At 30.2% G+C, this 19109-nt stretch overlaps 1 protein-coding gene across 1 annotated transcript; it reads left to right on the forward strand.

The window, feature by feature from the left end:
- The first annotated feature begins 11732 nt into the window (after positions 1–11732).
- Positions 11733–13254, forward strand: LOC119606252 (upstream activation factor subunit spp27). The gene is made up of 2 exons (XM_037959685.1): positions 11733–11900; positions 11959–13254. Exon 2 carries the CDS (start codon positions 11999–12001, stop codon positions 12698–12700), a length of 702 nt encoding a protein of 233 aa, XP_037815613.1. The 5' UTR covers positions 11733–11900; positions 11959–11998; the 3' UTR covers positions 12701–13254.
- Positions 13255–19109: the final 5855 nt, after the last annotated feature.

Consider the following 19109-nt stretch of genomic DNA (forward strand, 5'->3'; position numbering starts at 1 on the left):
TCTCCTATATATCGACTATAGTTTCGAGACTATATCTGAAAATTTAATATAAAAATATAAAAATTTCTATATTTATTTGTTTAATTATTTTCTCTATTCTAAATATTTTCACACAAAAAAGTAGCATTTAATTACAATTTTCACAAAAATATTTGACAAATTTTATTTGTTGTAAATCAAGAAAACAAAACAAAACAAAACAAACAATTTAGAAAAATATTCTATGTTAATGTTAAAGTGTATATTTTTAATATTTCTTAAAACACATATGTTTGTTTATTCATTCATTTAAATTAAATTCTATTAAAAACAACTCTTAGTAGATTAATTTCGTTAAAAAAATAACATTTAAATGACTAAGAAAGTTCATGCAAAGTAAACCCCACAAAAAAGCATAGAATTTTTATTAATCTCTTTAAAAGCAACAAACAACACAGTCAGCCCAAGTCCCAAAAGCAGATCAACAAATAAGAACCGACACAACACCCACTTATGACATTATTTTATATTTTTGTAAAAGAATTTACTAAATTGAGACACTTGCAGTGGTAATTAATTTTTCGTTGTTGAAAAAATAAATAATTTCAAGATGATGTTGTTGTTATTGTTGTTGCTAATATGATCTCTAAGTTACCCCCCACCACTGAACTAATGTACAAAACGCCATCGAGAAGAAGAAAAAACAGCGGGTTGAACATCTGAAAGAAGAAAAAAAAATCGCCAACAAATAATGTGCAACAAATGTGCCAAAAATTTTAAAATTTGCCATTTTATAGTCATGTATTCATCTCAATTTTTATGATGTTTATAAGAAATTTTACTTAAATAAAGCTAAAAGATACGAGACATATAAAAAACTATTATAGCCCATAAATAGAGATTATTTAGCAACCCTAAAAAAAGATAAATATAAATTTAATTGCTTTGAGGAATTTTTAAGGTGGTAAGGATCAAATAAATTTACAAGGAAATAATTGCAATTTAGTTCAGTTCTAGTTAAGTTTTAGTTCCGTTCTAGTTCAGTTCTCGTCAGTTCTAGTTCAGTCTAGTTCAGTTCTAGTTCAGTTCTAGTCAGTTCTAGTTCAGTTCTAGTTCAGTTCTAGCTCAGTTCAGTTCTAGTTCAGTTCTAGTTCAGTTCTAGTTCAGTTCTAGTTCAGTTCTAGTTCAGTTCTAGTTCAGTTCTAGTTCAGTTCTAGTTCAGTTCTAGTTCAGTTCTAGTTCAGTTCTAGTTCAGTTCTAGTTCAGTTCTAGTTCAGTTCTAGTTCAGTTCTAGTTCAGTTCTAGTTCAGTTCTAGTTCAGTTCTAGTTCAGTTCTAGTTCAGTTCTAGTTCAGTTCTAGTTCAGTTCTAGTTCAGTTCTAGTTCAGTTCTAGTTCAGTTCTAGTTCAGTTCTAGTTCAGTTCTAGTTCAGTTCTAGTTCAGTTCTAGTTCAGTTCTAGTTCAGTTTTAGTTCAGTTCTAGTTCAGTTCTAGTTCAGTTCTAGTTCAGTTCTAGTTCAGTTCTAGTTCAGTTCTAGTTCAGTTCTAGTTCAGTTCTAGTTCAGTTCTAGTTCAGTTCTAGTTCAGTTCTAGTTCAGTTCTAGTTCAGTTCTAGTTCAGTTCTAGTTCAGTTCTAGTTCAGTTCTAGTTCAGTTCTAGTTCAGTTCTAGTTCAGTTCTAGTTCAGTTCTAGTTCAGTTCTAGTTCAGTTCTAGTTCAGTTCTAGTTCAGTTCTAGTTCAGTTCTAGTTCAGTTCTAGTTCAGTTCTAGTTCAGTTCTAGTTCAGTTCTAGTTCAGTTCTAGTTCAGTTCTAGTTCAGTTCTAGTTCAGTTCTAGTTCAGTTCTAGTTCAGTTCTAGTTCAGTTCTAGTTCAGTTCTAAAGAATATCATTCACGAATCAAAATATAATTCTCACATTTACAAGGAAAAAATTATATCCGACAGAATGTGTAAGAAGTGTCTCAACGTATTCTCCTTGAAATTTTATATATGACAGATTGTCAATAATCAGTGCTATATTATTCCGCATCAAATCTTACCAAAATTACTATAAGAGACGACGATCACGGGTGACAATTTCATAGTAAGAACTTTTCGCCTAACCTCTTACAATTACAACCTAAACCCATAAGGAAAATACACATATCTTTGAATAACTAAACCTACTAATAATTTGTTTTTTGTTTATCGTCACAACATCTTTCATTCTTAATTTTTCATTTCATTATTTATTTGTTGGCAATGTTGTTGTTGTTTAAGCCTGTTGCTATATAACGTTGTTGCCGAAACAACGTTGTTTTTGTTATTATAGTTAGTGTTGGGATGTTGTTGCTGTGGCACCAGCACCACCACAGCCAGCTTTGCAATGACCATCACCTCATCAGTTTTATTGCAGCATTAATAAAGAAAATACAAACAATTAAATGAATACCAAAAAACCAAAAAAAAAACAACAAATGTTCGAAGACCAAGAAATGAAAATTTTTATTTCTACAACAAAATGGTTATGGATGGTGGCGAGTATGAAAAATAACAACCGAAAAAAAAACCGAAACCCAACAAAAAAAATACATAAATATTTTAGCCAATATTTAGCAACAGCCAAAAAAAATGAGAAACGAGAATATGAGAACAAGAGCAAAAACAACAAGTGAAAACTACGAAATGATTTGCCACCTCATGCCAACAACATGCATACCACCATCAGCACCATCACCATACCACAGTGTTTGCCACATCACGAATACAAATCATTCACCCACGCTACTACGACTGAGAGACGACTCTACTACATCATCATCATCATCATAGTTTTATAGTACCTAGACAGTAGTACCGGGCTGTTAACCAACAGCAGGTACTATTATTTCTCCCTTCTTTATTTACCTATACACGATTTTTGTCTTGTTTCATCTCTATATTGGCCTATTGACAAAGGCAGTTGGATAAAGGAATCAAATCTAGTGATATACATAGTTGGATTAGATTTGTTAGTTAAGTTGGATTAGGTTCGAACCTTGACACAGGGGCATGATACCTTGATGATAGATGTTATTACAATTGCGGGGACAAGAGGTGCTGCCAGTAGCTCTAGTCTGCCGGGACTATAAACTGGTGATGATCAAATGTATCCTCGGCATTTCTTTCTAACAGGGATCTTAACGGGGCATTGCTCAATTCGGGCATTTATCAGTAAGTTGGACTGTCTGATGCAGAGGAACTGGAGACGATTGAGCACATAATTTCCCACTATAATAGAATCTCACGATGAACTGGAGAGAATTGTGGGACTCAACCCTCGTAGTCTAACATTCGACTGGATTTATAGGGTAACTCAGATTCTCTCACAGGAATCGACAAAGGGAATCACAATGGACCCTATAGTCTCTGAGTGGAGTTGCACCTTTTTAAACCTTTTAACCTAGACCTGCATAGTTAGATCTTTCAAAATATCTCACGTTTTTTACAAAAGGAACGATTGGATTCAGAGCAATAGGGAACATTTGTCTAGCGGGAAAATTTTATTGGGGGCATGTAAAATTAAGGGTTATTATCCTATTTGTCGTCCATCTCTCATGAATCTAAGAAATCATCCAAAGAAAGTGACATATCCAGTTTTTATCGCTACTTCAATCCGCAGCAAAATCTTCAAAATGATTGCTACGATTCCCGCAATCATTTTGGAGGTATAGTATTTACAGATTTCTGAAACCCAACACTCATAGATCTAACGGATTATAGAATATATGTTACATGCCTTATCGGAAGAGTAGAAGATGGTTTATTACATGAGAGCATTGTCCCAAAATTATAGGCGGTTCCGCAAATCTTTCGCTTTTGCCTTTCTTTAAAGAATACCCGAAATATTCAGATATGATGATTAAATAGAGCTTAAATTGTTAAGAAATATTAGACATAGTTCTCAGATTTTAGGTGTACTTGAGTGCTGTTATATATCTAAATGTCAGCACCTCTCTACTCCGCAACGGAAGACCCAAATTGGTCCTATTCTAGGGCAAGTATACGCAGTCTATGTTGTCTTTGTCATCAAGCAGATAATTTATAATTATTGGAGTCTATTTGAAATAGAGAATATAATGTCCAATTCTTGACCTTTAATTTAGTTCCGAATTCATTCCCTGAAGTCTTGAGTATCTTGACATCTGGGACTATACAATATTTCACTAATTCTAAAGTCTGAAATATTTATCCGATTTAAGTTGTTCTTATTATGAATTTTCAAGTGAGATTACAAACGGATACACCCGATATTCGCTCAATGCTTGGGGCTTCAAGGAATTCCCTTTCCATCAGATCTTCACTCAATGTTAAGCGAAGACAGGAAGTCGAAATTGCTTGGATTCCAATGAATGAAAACTATCAAAGTTGCAGTATAATCAGTGATCTCAAATTAATCATCAACGCTTTTGTCTTTGTCTGTCTACTCCCATACCTTGAGAACAAATGTATAATAATTCTCTTTCAATTTTACACAACAACAACGACTTAGCAACTTATTTTAAAGACTAAATACCTTTATATTTCTGTCTACATACATTGTATTAACTTTTATTTGATCATTTTGTCTCCCTACTAGGCTTTTAGCCAAAATTCATTATTCTTTTATTGTTGCTATTATTTAGCCGAAACAAAACTGCAGTACAGAAGCCATCAAAAGCAAGAACCAAAAAATCGGCTGAAAGTACATATACTTTCATTTAAAATGTTTATTCTGCATGCAAAAATATTTTCTTTTTCATTTAGAAACAATTTAGTAGCTCATTAATCCCAACCAATAAATGTGAACAAATGAATGACGTCCGTCCATTATTCACAAATTATTGTCCTACTTTCAAAAAAAAAGAAAACATACATGCAAACCTAAAAATTTTTCTATTGACGTTTCTATTGTCAAAATGACTGAATAAATTGATTGAATGACTTGAGTATATAGAAGATGTTACACTCTCACCTAAGTATTTAGCTAAGAAAATTATGTCAGTGTGATAAGTAGAAAAAAAAAAACACAAGTTGCCATATTGTTTGTTGTCAGGTTGTTGCCAGTTGATCGATCGTTTGGACTTTATTTTTATTATTTCGGTCAGTTGGTCGATTGTTGGATATCCCAAAGAAAATACCCAACAATTTTAAATCAAATATGATTCATTGTACTTGTATGAGTCTTAATTTTCTTGTTTTATTTTTTGGTTTAACGAAAAAATAAGAAACTAAATTAGATTATTTATGTATGAACGTATTTAAATTTTGATTCATTGGTTATGTTTTTAAAAAGATTTTGTGAGTTTTTTTTTTTAATTTATTTATTTTTAAGTTGCCAAATAATTATTATTTATTTTTGCGGCTATTGTAATAAATTTCATAGTATTTATTATATAAACGCTGTGTGATTCACTTTGAAAGAAGAATGATTTTTGTGATCCTCTTGGGAATGTGTTTTGTACAATTTTATACCCTAGGGGTCTAATAACATGCAATTGGAAAATAACACTGGCCGACAAAATTTGAAAAAAGTTAAAACCCTAAGACCAATTTATACTTTTTTAAAGGATTGAGCCAGGCAAAATCTGAATCTGACCTCATATTTGAAAAAACGCCCAAATTAATTGAGAGATCTACAGATTGACCGCCTATTTCCAAGGTTTTCCCGAAAACCTTGGTTACTACATATTCATTAGAATTCATATTGTTAGGAGATGTTGGTTGCTCAAAGTTGCATGTCCTGTGAACAACAAGGCTAGGTTAGGTTCAAAAAGCAACCATTTCTTGAGCAGTACACTTGGCTGAATTCCATTACAGATCCCATTTCATGATCATCTTGGGTCCATTTAATTGCTAAATCCCATTGTGATACCCTGTTGATGACAGGAGTTTGTACTGATTATTACTCGCTGCTTCTAAAATTAAACCATTCGGTTTCCAAAAGCTGAGGATGTTTAAGATTTATTCCAGATAGCTCAACATTTCCTGAAGGAAAGGATAGCTCCTCCATACCGAAGGAACGCTCTTTTTTTCGGCAAATGTCAAGCATTTGAAGAGTAGATGGGACATTGTCCCACCGACAGCTTATAAGTAAGCTTGACCTAGTGTATTTTATATAGTCCAAGATCTGAACCACCTAAGATGGTTTCACAGTTTATTTTGAACTAGTGGCTTACAGTTTTCAAGAGTAATGCCAGTAAAAACTACGATTTCCTCAACCCCGTTTCATCACGACTTTCTTCGCTAAATCGACAGCTGACACTTGTCATGACTGGGATCCATAGTAATCATACATTCCCTCACCATTTCGTTTGGGTATACCCGGCACTTTTTGATTAACTTAGAGATTGTAAAGACAAGCGGACTCATTGACAAGGGAAAGTTAATTGGTCGATGTCTTTTTGAATGGATGATGTGGAAATAAGAAATAGTTACTCGAGGGTAATAGCATATCAAACATCTCATGAGTAGGTTAGGTTGATAGGAGGATGTATCTACATCAAATCCGAAGAAATACACCTAATCCACTATCGGGCCTGTTGTGCGCTCCTTTTCGTGGAAGATGTTTGTTGGTAAAACCAAAAACCTTATATAATATTCACTAAATGTATTATCGTCCGATGTTCAGTAACTCAGTTTACTAGACATAATTCTTTAGAATTTTCCAATCAGTGTTCGTGAGGGATATTGTATCCGGAATAATATCACTCACTAATATCTAATTTCGGCGAAAGACTGACATTGGCAAAGAAAGTGCTCCAGAGTTTCACTGTCCTCTCTGCATGCTCTACATTCGTCTGAATCCGCACATCCAATTGTGTATAGGTGTGCCCGCAATGCTGTGTGTCCATTAAGAATACGTACCATCAGGCTTCTCGTCCTTTTCTCGTTAGGGTCACCCCATAGGATCTTTGTGGTTCTACCCACGGTTTCATTATTCCAAGAGGCCTTATGGGTTTCTCTCAGCCATCATTTTAATTCTGCCCTTGTTGCGTCAAATGGTTTTGTGTTCGTCAGGTTAACTACCTCGAGCTCCTTTTCCTTTAAAGCTGAGCCATTTTTGATTATCATGGTTTTCACAATCTCTTGCACTTTAAATTTCCGATCGGCTAAGCCTATATCGTTAATTGTTTGGGCAGTAAAGAATTTAACTGGGTTTCTAGAACTTTCGGAATCTATCAAGCTTGTACAAACACTGATGACCTTTTAAATAGCAGATATTTCTGCTTAAAGAAGACTACAATAGTGTGCCACAATATCATGCCAACTGCAGTTTCAAAAATGATCTAATCCGAACCCATCTATGAAGAATTAACCATCCATCTTTCGTCACCTGAATCTATCTACTAACAATAAACACAAAGTTATTGTACTTCTCATAAATATCGAGACATATCAGAGTAACTGATCGCTACCGTTTTATGGAGTGGTGAGATACGTAGATAAAGAGCAATTATCTAAGAAGCATCATGCCAATACGCAAATTTGGAGTCCACATTTACTTCATGTAAGCTCTAGTTTATATATAAAGTATAGACTTCTAATGTCTCTCTATATATTTCATTATATCGGATAAGTCAGGTTGATAGGGGAATGTATCTACATTCCTTTTCATGGAAAATTGTTTGTTGGTTAAAACAAACCATCTGAAACTCAGTTTTCTGATTATTTTTTATTTTAAGAAGGTGATCCCAGATCCAAACCAATTCTGAGTATTCTCCTAATGAAAAGTGCACCTGACTTATTATTGCAATTTATCTAGCTATCTAGGTTTCTAAGAAATCTATTTTCCGGTTTATCACCAATTTTTCACTAGAATTTCATCTAAAATACAAATATTTTAGTTCTTTTAAAATAGCTACTTCATCCGAGATATCACTTGAAATCTGGGTTTCACTATAAATTCGAATATTCACCAAAAATCCAAATTTTTATTCAAAAAGTCATATATCACTAAAATTACAATATTTCACTAAAAATCCAACTTTCACTCCAAATTTAAATTTTCGCTTAAATTGTCATATTTCACTAATATTTCAATATTTCACTAAAATTCGTAATTCACCAAAATTACAAAATTTCAGTAAAAATTCTAATTTTACTCAAAAATTCATATTTCACCAAAATTTCAAAATTTCACTAAAAATCCTAATTACCCTCAAAATTTGAAGTGAAATTAATATTTCACTAAAATTACAAAATTTCACAAAAAATCCCAATTTCACTAAAATTTCGAAGTCAAATTCATATTATCATTCAAAAATGCATATATCACTAAAATTACAAAATTTCACTAAAAATCCCAATTTCACTCAATATTCGATTTTTAGTGAAATTCAACTTGGTTATTCTAAAACTTCTCATCAAAAGTAAAAAATAAAGTTTAACATTTAATTCTTTTAAATATCTACAATGATTTATTGCTTTCCATCGCAAGTTGTTTTGCGAAAACAAAGAGTTTTGGCAACACTGAAACATTTACTCAATAAATAACAACAATAAAGGACAAAACGAAAATGAAGATAAAAACATAAACTCAAACAATCACTCGAAGACACACATTCAAACGCATAAATGCACACGTTTCGCCCAAAACGAAGAGAATCAAATTGGAATTTAGGGCGTTTCGCCGGCAAACAAAGAAACAACAACATAAAATGCAAAAAACACTAAAAAACATGCTGCCAATGTTCCGGTTTAATGAAGAAACCGATAATAATGATGATTAAAAAAACTTTAGATAAATTAAAATAAAACATAATAGAGAATTTGAACAACGAATAAAAACAAGTTTTAGAAAAGCCCTAAAACAAAAACATTTTACACTAAAAACAATAAAAACGATTTATTTATAAACAAAATGAATCAAAAACAACAAACTGAAGGAGTGTAGGCGTTGTACAATACACAAATAGAAGTAAAAAAATACAATTTGGCTACTTAGACAAACGGACAGGGGGACTAGGAACGTAGATATAAACTAAAAAACAAAAGTTGAATAAATTACGAAACGGCAGAGGCAAAAAAAATTGATTTAAATGCGAAAATATGAAAACAAAAAAATATAAATTATTAAAAAACACAACGAGCAAATACCTATTAAAAAAGAGGAGAAAAAGCTTGGTTAAGACAGCAGCAGGCGAAAACAACTGCAGCCAGCCACACAGCTGGTCTAGTAGAAGTTGAGACAGACATATAGCAGCAGCTGTCCATACCAACTAAATCTAGAGAGGAGACAACAAACGCAAAATGTTTTCATACACATTAAATAGATGGATGAATGGTTGAATGTATTAGGTGCCTGGGTGATCCACTAACATAAATACAATTAACAGAGAATAGAGGCAAAGAAAACATAATGGTGTCTGACTTTTCAATACGCTTTTTCGACACAAACTTCCTGGACGGGGAAAGGAGAAGCCAACAGATAACTTATTGCCTGGGTTTATATTAGAACTTACCTTAAGTTAAAGTAAAATTTCCACTATTTGTGGCAGCTTCCTCTGGAGAAAATATATTTTCCAAATAACACTTTTTTACACTTTGTTTCTTTAACACTTTTGTAAATTTATAAACTTTTGTTTGTTACAATTGTATGTTTAATATTTTCAAAATGGCCTAACTTTTGTTTGTGGCCTTTAATTTTGGCTAAAAAAAAAGAAACACTGCACTGCACTTACTAACTGCTAGCAAATCTTACTTTTTAGTTATCTTTATTTTTTGCGTTTTTTAATATTTCTTGGTATTTTTATCTATATTTTATGTGTGTTCTACTCCGTTTTTTTTTCTTGTAGCATTCTCTATAGAATTTCTGGAAACTTTTTCAGACACTCGCGACGTTCGTTTTCAAGACATTTTTTCGTATTATCCAATTTCAACGTTATCATTTCATTATAATTTCATTTTCTATTGAATTCTCTTATAAATAATAAATAAATTTTACAATTTAATGCACAGACGTCGCGGAATTTTTTATTTTTATCTATAATTACACTATTATTTGCAGATTCGTCTTTTTCCCAACTTAATTTGTTGACATTTTGTTTTGTGTTCGTCAAAAATGGTATTTGACAGTTCATAAGCAGTGGCTTTTAAACTGTTGCTTTAATGGAGGAATATTTAAACAAATGTGTCTTGGCTAATATGTTTATGTGAGAGACATCTGGTGGTGAGTAGTAATCGTAAAGAAAAAAGTATTGCTACACAGAAGACAGAAAATCACTTAAATGAAAAAATCGCATGCTTTATTATATTGGAGAGAAATTTTTAAAAGAATTCAGCAAATTTTTATTATTTATTCAGAAATCTAGAAAATTTTATAATGGGGTTTTCCATGGGACATTTGCTTCATCTAGATAATTAGCAAAGATTAGAAATTAAACACATTTTCGACATTTTTTCATTTAAAATAACGTATTTTTAAGAAAATCTAAATTTTAATTGAGAATTTAATTTTCCCCAGAAATTCAACCTTTCACATCATTTTTCATTGTTATTTTCTGCAGAGAAATAAATATTTATTATTAACTATGTAATAAAATCCGATTCTTTAGTTAATACACGATTTTGTTTGTAAGGTCGCCTACAGAAAATGATTTTAACGTGTAATAACTTATATAAAAATGCCAGTGTAGCAATAAAATATAACATGATCGAGTTTTATATCAATCGAAATCTTAAAGGTTATGAGGTTAATTGATTTTAACGTTTTTTACGGACTTAATAATACCATAATAAAATAAGTTTTGTTGAAACGAAACGCACAAAAATGGCTTTCAAATGTGGATGTAATAATGGAATTCGACGAAAAAAAAGCTTTTTTAGGAACCAAAAACTATATTTATGATACCTAAAATTATGGTTAACGGTCCGCCAATATAACCCTCTTACAGAAAATCAATTTATAGTTAATACATCATTCCAAAAATATAGCCTTATGATAGAATTAAAAAAATACTTTAAATTATAGAGATCTTGGTCCATAATTGACCAACGCTGACGTTCATATTAATCTAATGGTCAAACTCCATATACCTATATGACCACTTCCGAAATTTGCTTTTTACAACATATATGTATGATGCTTTTCAAAGTTTTCGGGCTTTAGAAGCTGCAAGTTACATACCACGCGTCATTTTGATCTTTCTTTTAATGTTTTTAAAACTATTACTGTTTTAAAAATGAAAATTTTAAGATTTTGTTCATTTTTTTAATATTTTTCTTTGATTGTTGGTGAAATTTATTTCAATTTAGTTTATTCTTATTCTACACAAAATAAAACTCATCCCTGATCAGTTGTCGACGCGTCAAAGGTGGAAGTACACAACACGCGTTGTACGCGGCAACGCGATATATGCTTTTGTCAAAAAAAGTTGAAATAGTGTATTTTTATTTAACAAGTTACACATTGTAGTTTGTAACGCGTCTGCTGTGAAAAGTTCAACAACTTTCAACTTTTGACGCGTTGGCAGCTGATCAGGGTTGTGTTTTGTTTTGTGTAGAAACTAAAATGAAATAAATTTAACTTGCCGCTTATAAAGCGCGAAAAGTTTTAAAAGCGTGAAACGCGTTGCCGCCTCAACGCGTGTTGTGTACTTCACCTTTATAAATTATATACAAAATCCCACTTTTTTATCGCTCGGATTCCGTTTTTATTTAAAATCTTTGAAAATTTAAAAATTTTGCGTATTTGAGAACTTAGCCGGCTTACAGTCGATCTTAAGCCGCCGCCGATATTTTTAGTGTCAGCCGCCGCAGCCTTTAATATTTGTCGGCGCAGGGCTCTGAATAGACGCCGAAATTTTTTCTTCCATCACATTTCTCTTTTGCTAAAATAAAATAAGTTTACTCTGCTTGTGAAAAACACACAGTGATTTAGGAAAAAACGAACAGTGAAATACAAGTATAATACATATATAAAACAGGTAAATTATTAATGAAAATATTGCGCTAAAATCGTCAACTAAAGCATCTTTTATATAGATTTGCTTTTGAATTGAAATTAAATTGTCAAACAAACAAAATGGCTGACATTTCTACGGAAGAGTTGAAAAATGAAATCCATGCAGTCTTAAAGACAGCCGATTTATCGGTGGTCTCGGCCAAGAAGGTGCGTGAACAAGTGGAGAAAAAGTTGGACTGTTCGTTGCTCAGCCGCAAGAAGGAGTTTGACAAAATTGTGATGGATTTCATAAATGATCAGCAAGAAGACGAAGAATCAGAAGAGGATGACAAAGATGAAGACGAAAGTGCTTCCGAAGAGGAGGCCAGCAGTGAGGAAGAAAAGAAGCCGGCAAAGAAACGTCCCCAACCTACACAACGCAAAGCAGCACCCCCCAAGAAGAAGCGTAAATCTTTGACAGCTTCTGACTCCGGCTCCGAATCAGATGCCGGTTCGGATTCAGACTTTGAAATGCCCAAGAAAAAGGCGGCCGCCAAAAAGAAGAAGGCAGCCGGTGAGAAGCCAGCGGGAGGTCGTAAATCAACCGGTTTTACCAGATCCTACAATTTGTCGCCGGAATTATCCGCCCTAATGGGTGCTGAAGCTTTGCCCCGCCATGAAGTGGTCAAGAAAGTCTGGGCCATTATTAAGGAACGCAACTTGTACGATCCGAAAAACAAACAATTTGCCATTTGTGATGATGAACTTATGAAAGTAATGAAGGTTAAACGTTTTCGTACCTTTGGTATGTTGAAACATTTAAAGCCCCATTTCTTGGAATAAGCAAACGAGGATCGAACTTGAATACACCCCGCGGGCGTTTAATGGTTATTAAACATTATATGGCCATTTAGATATACTACTAAAGCAAACAAGAGTTTTAGTAATTTTAAAATTTAAATTTTTTTATAATTTTAATATTTTTTTTATAATTTACCCCCTTTTTTCCTTTTGCAGTTAATTGTGACAAATTAAATTTATTGAAAAGAGAGAGAGAGCAAAAAATGTAGTAATTCTTAAAAGCGAAAGTATAAAATTAAAATTATTAAACTTTATAAAAATTAATTAATAAAGCATTTCTAAATGTAGTATTTTAAGTTATTTTCTAAATAATTAAGAAATTGTATTTTTTTGTTTGTTTGACTGCATTTACGCCTTTTTAGTCGTAAAGGAAAACATTTAACAATTTAAGAAAGTATCTTGAAGAAAAAACTCAGTGTATCCGCAATAAACTAAAAATAAAAATAATTTCCATTTATAATTATTTTTCTTAAGTTCTTTTGATATTTTACATTTAAGAGAAACAATAAAATTAAAAGAAAAACAAAAAAATAAAACTTAAAATGCTTCAATTTAAATTAAAAATAATTAACTTTATTTTGTTAATAAGGGTAAATTTCTTCACTTAAAGACGATCTTTTACTAAAACCCATAAATTAGAATTTTCCCTACAGCTTAATAATCTACTGGGAAATAGTTTCACTAAAAAGGAGTTTTTCGCTGAAATTTGGAAGTGAAATTCTCATAAAAAATTGTTTATTATAATATTAAGATTTAGTGAATACCTATCAAGTCTGGTTTAAATCGAGTTTTACAAGCTTAAACTTACTGTTTTTTCGTCGTTGCTCCGACAAAAACAGTTATATGTTTTTTGTAAGGTTTTCATGAGAGCAAAAAAAATGTTTATTTTGTAATTTCGCGAACAACATTTGAAGTTAAATGTTCCTTGCGAATCTAAGCCCATTTGTTACAAGAGTTATGTAAATAAATATATTCCAGAATAATTCGCCACTTCTGATCTGTAATTAAATATTTAATAAAAACTACACATAACCGATTTTGTATCAAGCATTTTGGAGCAAAATAAACATAAATTTCTTTCTGCTGGTCCTTCGGACCCCAAACAGCTATTTTATTAATCTCGTTTAGTTGGCATTTTTTAATAGGTATATGCCTAAAGGTATGCTTTAGAATATGAGAATAAGGAAAAGGTACTTAGGTACATCTAGACTAAAGTATAATCTATAACCTAGTCTATAAGTATTTGTATAGTCTATAGTGTAGTATATAATGTAGACTAAATACTAACGTCTAACCTATAATTTTGTTTATAACCTAGATTAAAATCTAGTCTATAGCCTAGTGTACATTCTAATCTATATTCTAGTCTCTAGATTAGTCTAGTCTATAATCTAGTATATAGTTTAGTCTATAGTATAGTCTAAAAAAAGAGAGTTTTCGGAACATTTTTTAAAAACAAGAGAATTTTACCAAAATTTTCTCAAAAAGAGAATTCTAAAAAAAGTATTTGAAAATTTTCTATCGAAAAGAGAAATATTCGAAAATTTTCTATCGAAAAGAGAAATATTCGAAAATTTTCTATCGAAATAGAAATATTCGAAAATTTTCTATCGAAAAGAGAATTATTTGAAAATTTTCTAAGAAAAGAGAAATATTCGAAAATTTTCTAAAAAAAAAGAGAAATTTTCGAAAATTTTCTAAAAAAAAGAGAAATTTTCGAAAATTTTCTAAAAAAAAGAGAAATTTTCAAAAATTTTCTAAAAAAACAAGAGAAATTTTCGAAAATTTTCTAAAAAAACAAGAGAAATTTTCGAAAATTTTCTAAAAAAACAAGAGAAATTTTCGAAAATTTTCTAAAAAAACAAGAGAAATTTTCGAAAATTTTCTAAAAAAACAAGAGAAATTTTCGAAAATTTTCTAAAAAAACAAGAGAAATTTTCGAAAATTTTCTAAAAAAAACAAGAGAAATTTTCGAAATTTTTCTAAAAAAACAAGAGAAATTTTCGAAAATTTTCTACAAAAACAAGAGAAATTTTCGAAAATTTTCTAAAAAAACAAGAGAAATTTTCGAAAATTTTCTAAAAAAACAAGAGAAATTTTCGAAAATTTTCTAAAAAAAACAAGAGAAATTTTCGAAAATTTTCTAAAAAAACAAGAGAAATTTTCGAAAATTTTCTAAAAAAACAAGAGAAATTTTCGAAAATTTTCTAAAAAAACAAGAGAAATTTTCGAAAATTTTCTAAAAAAACAAGAGAAATTTTCGAAAATTTTCTAAAGAAAAGAGAAATTTTCGAAAATTTTCTAAAGAAAAGAGAAATTTTCGAAAATTTTCTGAAGAAAAGAGAAATTTTCTAAAGAAAAGAGAAATTTTCTAAAGAAAAGAGAAATTTTCTAAAGAAAAGAGAAATTTTCTAAAGAAAAGAGAAATTTTCTAAAGAAAAGAGAAATTTTCTAAAGAAAAGAGAAATTTTCAAAAGAAAAGAGAAATTTTCGAAAATTTTCTAAAGAAAAGAGAAATTTTCGAAAATTTTCTAAAGAAAAGAGAAATTTTCGAAAATTTTCTAAAGAAAAGAGAAATTTTCGAAAATTTTCTAAAGAAAAGAGAAATTTTCGAAAATTTTCTAAAGAAAAGAGAAATTTTCGAAAATTTTCTAAAGAAAAGAGAAATTTTCGAAAATTTTCTAAAGAAAAGAGAAATTTTCGAAAATTTTCTAAAGAAAAGAGAAATTTTCGAAAATTTTCTAAAGAAAAGAGAAATTTTCGAAAATTTTCTAAAGAAAAGAGAAATTTTCGAAAATTTTCTAAAGAAAAGAGAAATTTTCGAAAATTTTCTAAAGAAAAGAGAAATTTTCGAAAATTTTCTAAAGAAAAGAGAAATTTTCGAAAATTTTCTAAAGAAAAGAGAAATTTTCGAAAATTTTCTAAAGAAAAGAGAAATTTTCGAAAATTTTCTAAAGAAAAGAGAAATTTTCGAAAATTTTCTAAAGAAAAGAGAAATGTTCGAAAATTTTCTAAAGAAAAGAGAAATTTTTGAAAATTTTCTAAAGAAAAGAGAAATTTTCGAAAATTTTTTAAAGAAAAAAAAATTTTTAATGAAAAGAGAAATTTTCGAAAATTTTCAAAAAAAGATAAATTTTTCTAAAGAAAGAGAAATTTTTCTAAAAAAAGAGAAATTTTTCTAAAAAAAAGAAAACTTCTAAAAGAATGTCTTAAAATGTGAATATGATTCGATGATATACCTCCAGTGGGTTAAATAGTTAGTGTTCTAGTCCGTTAGAAGGGCGGTCGTGGGTTCTATTCCCACCAGAAACACTGGTAAAGGAGCGCATAACATACCTGGAAAAATACACCTCTTCGGATTTGATGTGACAATTTATGAAAATGTTCTTAAATATGTATAAAGATTATCAATTTTAGTTTTTGTTATCGAATCATTTTAACATTCATTGCTGGTACGTTCAGTTTTCCCGTCTTCGACAGCTGATAGAAACGGTGCACTGCGGCGACATTCTCCCCCACAATACTTTTTTATTAATTTAAACCTCTTTGGATACCAGAAAAGTTCTTCGGTCTCGTCACGTCTGGCAGAATATTAGAATGTTAGCTTCGGCAAGCGGGCAAACAACGAAAATTTAAAATCTTAAATCTATTTTTAATTATTTTTCATAAAATTTCTGATCTCTTAGTTTTCATGCTCACCACCTCTTATCTTTTTCTTTGGTTTCCCTTTAATAATAACAACGTTTCTTTCGCTTATTAAATTTTTATAAACAATTTGTTTTGTTTTATTGGTAAATTTACTTTGTTTGTTGTTGTTTGTTTTTATTTTTTTTTTATACATAAATTAGGTATATACTGTTCTGTTGTAGTTGTAATTGTTTGTTGTTTCATTTCATTTAGTTCCTGTTGAGTTTCATTCATAAATCTTAAACGTTAAAATTTGTTTTTTAGCTTAATAAACAAGAATATATTTTTTATTGGGTTTCTTGTTTTCTTTTATATAAATAAACATTTAAATATATGTATGTAATAAATACATATAAAAATAAAAATTATTACAAAATACAATAAAAACATCATCTTTTAATAAGCATTAAATAATTAAGTACATGATTTTGTATGTTGTTGCTGCTATGTTTGATAAAACAAATTATTTAAAAAAAAATTAAATTAAAATGGAATATTTTATGTTTAATATAAGTAAGTAGTGGTATTTTGGCAAATTATTAAAATACTATTGAATGTAAAAACAAAGAAAGTGGAAAACAAACAAAACGTTAATGTGGGAGGGGATTTTAAAAGCATTTTTTAGGGATTTTTTAAACATTTAATTTGATAAATGCGCAAAACTTTTATTTTAAGCTTAAATGGAAAAAAATTAAAGGTAATTTATAATAAAAAATTTGCCAAACAATATGTATAAATATATATATAAAAAATATATATGTTTGAATAATTCTTATTATTTTGTTTAAACTAAATAGTGCAAAAAAAATACCTTGGCGGTAAAAAAAAATTAAGTAAAATATATAAATTCTTTAGGCGGCAAAAAATTTATGTTATTCTTGTTAACATTAAGTACAACAACAAAAGAAATATATTTTTGTTTTACTATATTTCAGCATTTTTGATTATTATAAACGGAAAATATTTGAATTTTTCATTAAATTCTATTATTTGTTTAAGATTTTTTTTTTTAATAAGGAGAGTTTTACACCAAAAAAATTATGCAATTTTTTTTGTTTAAAGACTAGTCTATAGTTTAATCTCTCGTCTAGACTAAAATATAGTCTATAGACTAATCTATTGTCTAGTCCAGTCTATAGTCTAATTTACAGTCTAGTCTATAATATAGCCTAGACAATTATCTAGACTATAGTCAAGTCAATAATGAAGTCTAAAGCATAAACTAGTGTCTAGTATAAAGACTAGTCCATACACCAAGCGAAAAGTCTAGTCTAAAATGTAATCTAGTCTATAGTTTAGCCTATAGCCTAATATATAGTCTAGTCTGCAGTCCAGTCTATAGTCTAGTCTAAGACCCAGTCTAGTCTGTAGTCTAGTGCATAGTCTAGTCCACAGTCTAATCCATAGTCTAGTCTATATGGTATATATAGTCTAGTCTATAGTCTATATTTAGTCTAGTCAATAGTCTAGTTTATAGTCTAGTCTATAGTCTAGTCCATAGTCTAGTCTATGTAGTCTATATAGTCTAGTCTATGTAGTCTATATAGTCTAGTCTATGTAGTCTATATAGTATAGTCTATGTAGTCTAGTCTATAGTCTAGTATATAGTCTAGTCTATAGTCTAGTCTATAGTCTAGTCTATAGTCTAGTCTATAGTCTAGTCTATAGTCTAGTCTATAGTCTAGTCAATAGTCTAGTCTAGTCTAGTCTATAGTCTAGTCTATAGTCTAGTCTATATAGTCTAGTCTATGTAGTCTATATAGTATAGTCTATGTAGTCTAGTCTATAGTCTAGTATATAGTCTAGTCTATAGTCTAGTATATAGTCTAGTCTATAGTCTAGTATATAGTCTAGTCTATAGTCCAGTCTATAGTCTAGTCTATAGTCTAGTCTATAGTCTAGTATATAGTCTAGTTTATAGTCTAGTCTATAGTCTAGTCTATAGTCTAGTCTATAGTCTAGTCTATAGTCTAGTCTATGGTCCAGTCTATAGTCTAGTCTATAGTCTAGTCTATAGTCTAGTCTATAGTCTAGTCTATAGTCTAGTCTATAGTCTAGTCTATAGTCTAGTCTATAGTCTAGTCTATAGTCTAGTCTATAGTCTAGTCTATAGTCTAGTCTATAGTCTAGTCTATAGTCTAGTCTATAGTCTATAGTCTAGTCTATAGTCTAGTCTATAGTCTAGTCTATAGTCTAGTCTATAGTCTAGTCTATAGTCTAGTCTATAGTCTAGTCTATAGTCTAGTCTATAGTCTAGTCTATAGTCTAGTCTATAGTCTAGTCTATAGTCTAGTCTATAGTCTAGTCTATAGTCTAGTCTATAGTCTAGTCTATAGTCTAGTCTATAGTCTAGTCTATAGTCTAATTCATAGTCTAGTCCATAGCCTAGTCTATAGTCTAGTCTATATAGTCTAGTCTATGTAGTCTAGTCTATTGTTTAGTTTATAGTCTAGTCTTTTACTTAGTCTAAAGTCGAGTCTATAGTATAGTCTTTAACCTTGTCTATAGCCTAGTCTATTCTGTAGCTTAGTCTATAGTCTAGTCTTTAACCTAGTCTAAAATCTAGTCTATAATTTAGTCTAGAGTCTAGTATATGACTTAGTCTATAGAATAGACTATAATATAGTCTACATTATATTCTATAGTCTAGTTTAGGCTATTTAACAGTTTAGCCTTTAATCTAGTCCATAGTTTACCTCATAAT

Source organism: Lucilia sericata, unplaced genomic scaffold, assembly GCF_015586225.1.
Source record: "Lucilia sericata isolate MDLA Ls3-8-SP2 unplaced genomic scaffold, ASM1558622v1 Contig000564F_arrow, whole genome shotgun sequence".
NCBI classification, from domain to species: Eukaryota; Metazoa; Arthropoda; class Insecta; order Diptera; family Calliphoridae; genus Lucilia; species Lucilia sericata.

Excerpts from the sequence above, each read along its gene's own strand:
- LOC119606252 (XM_037959685.1), top strand. The coding sequence starts at position 11,999 with ATGGCTGACATTTCTACGGAAGAGTTGAAAAATGAAATCCATGCAGTC.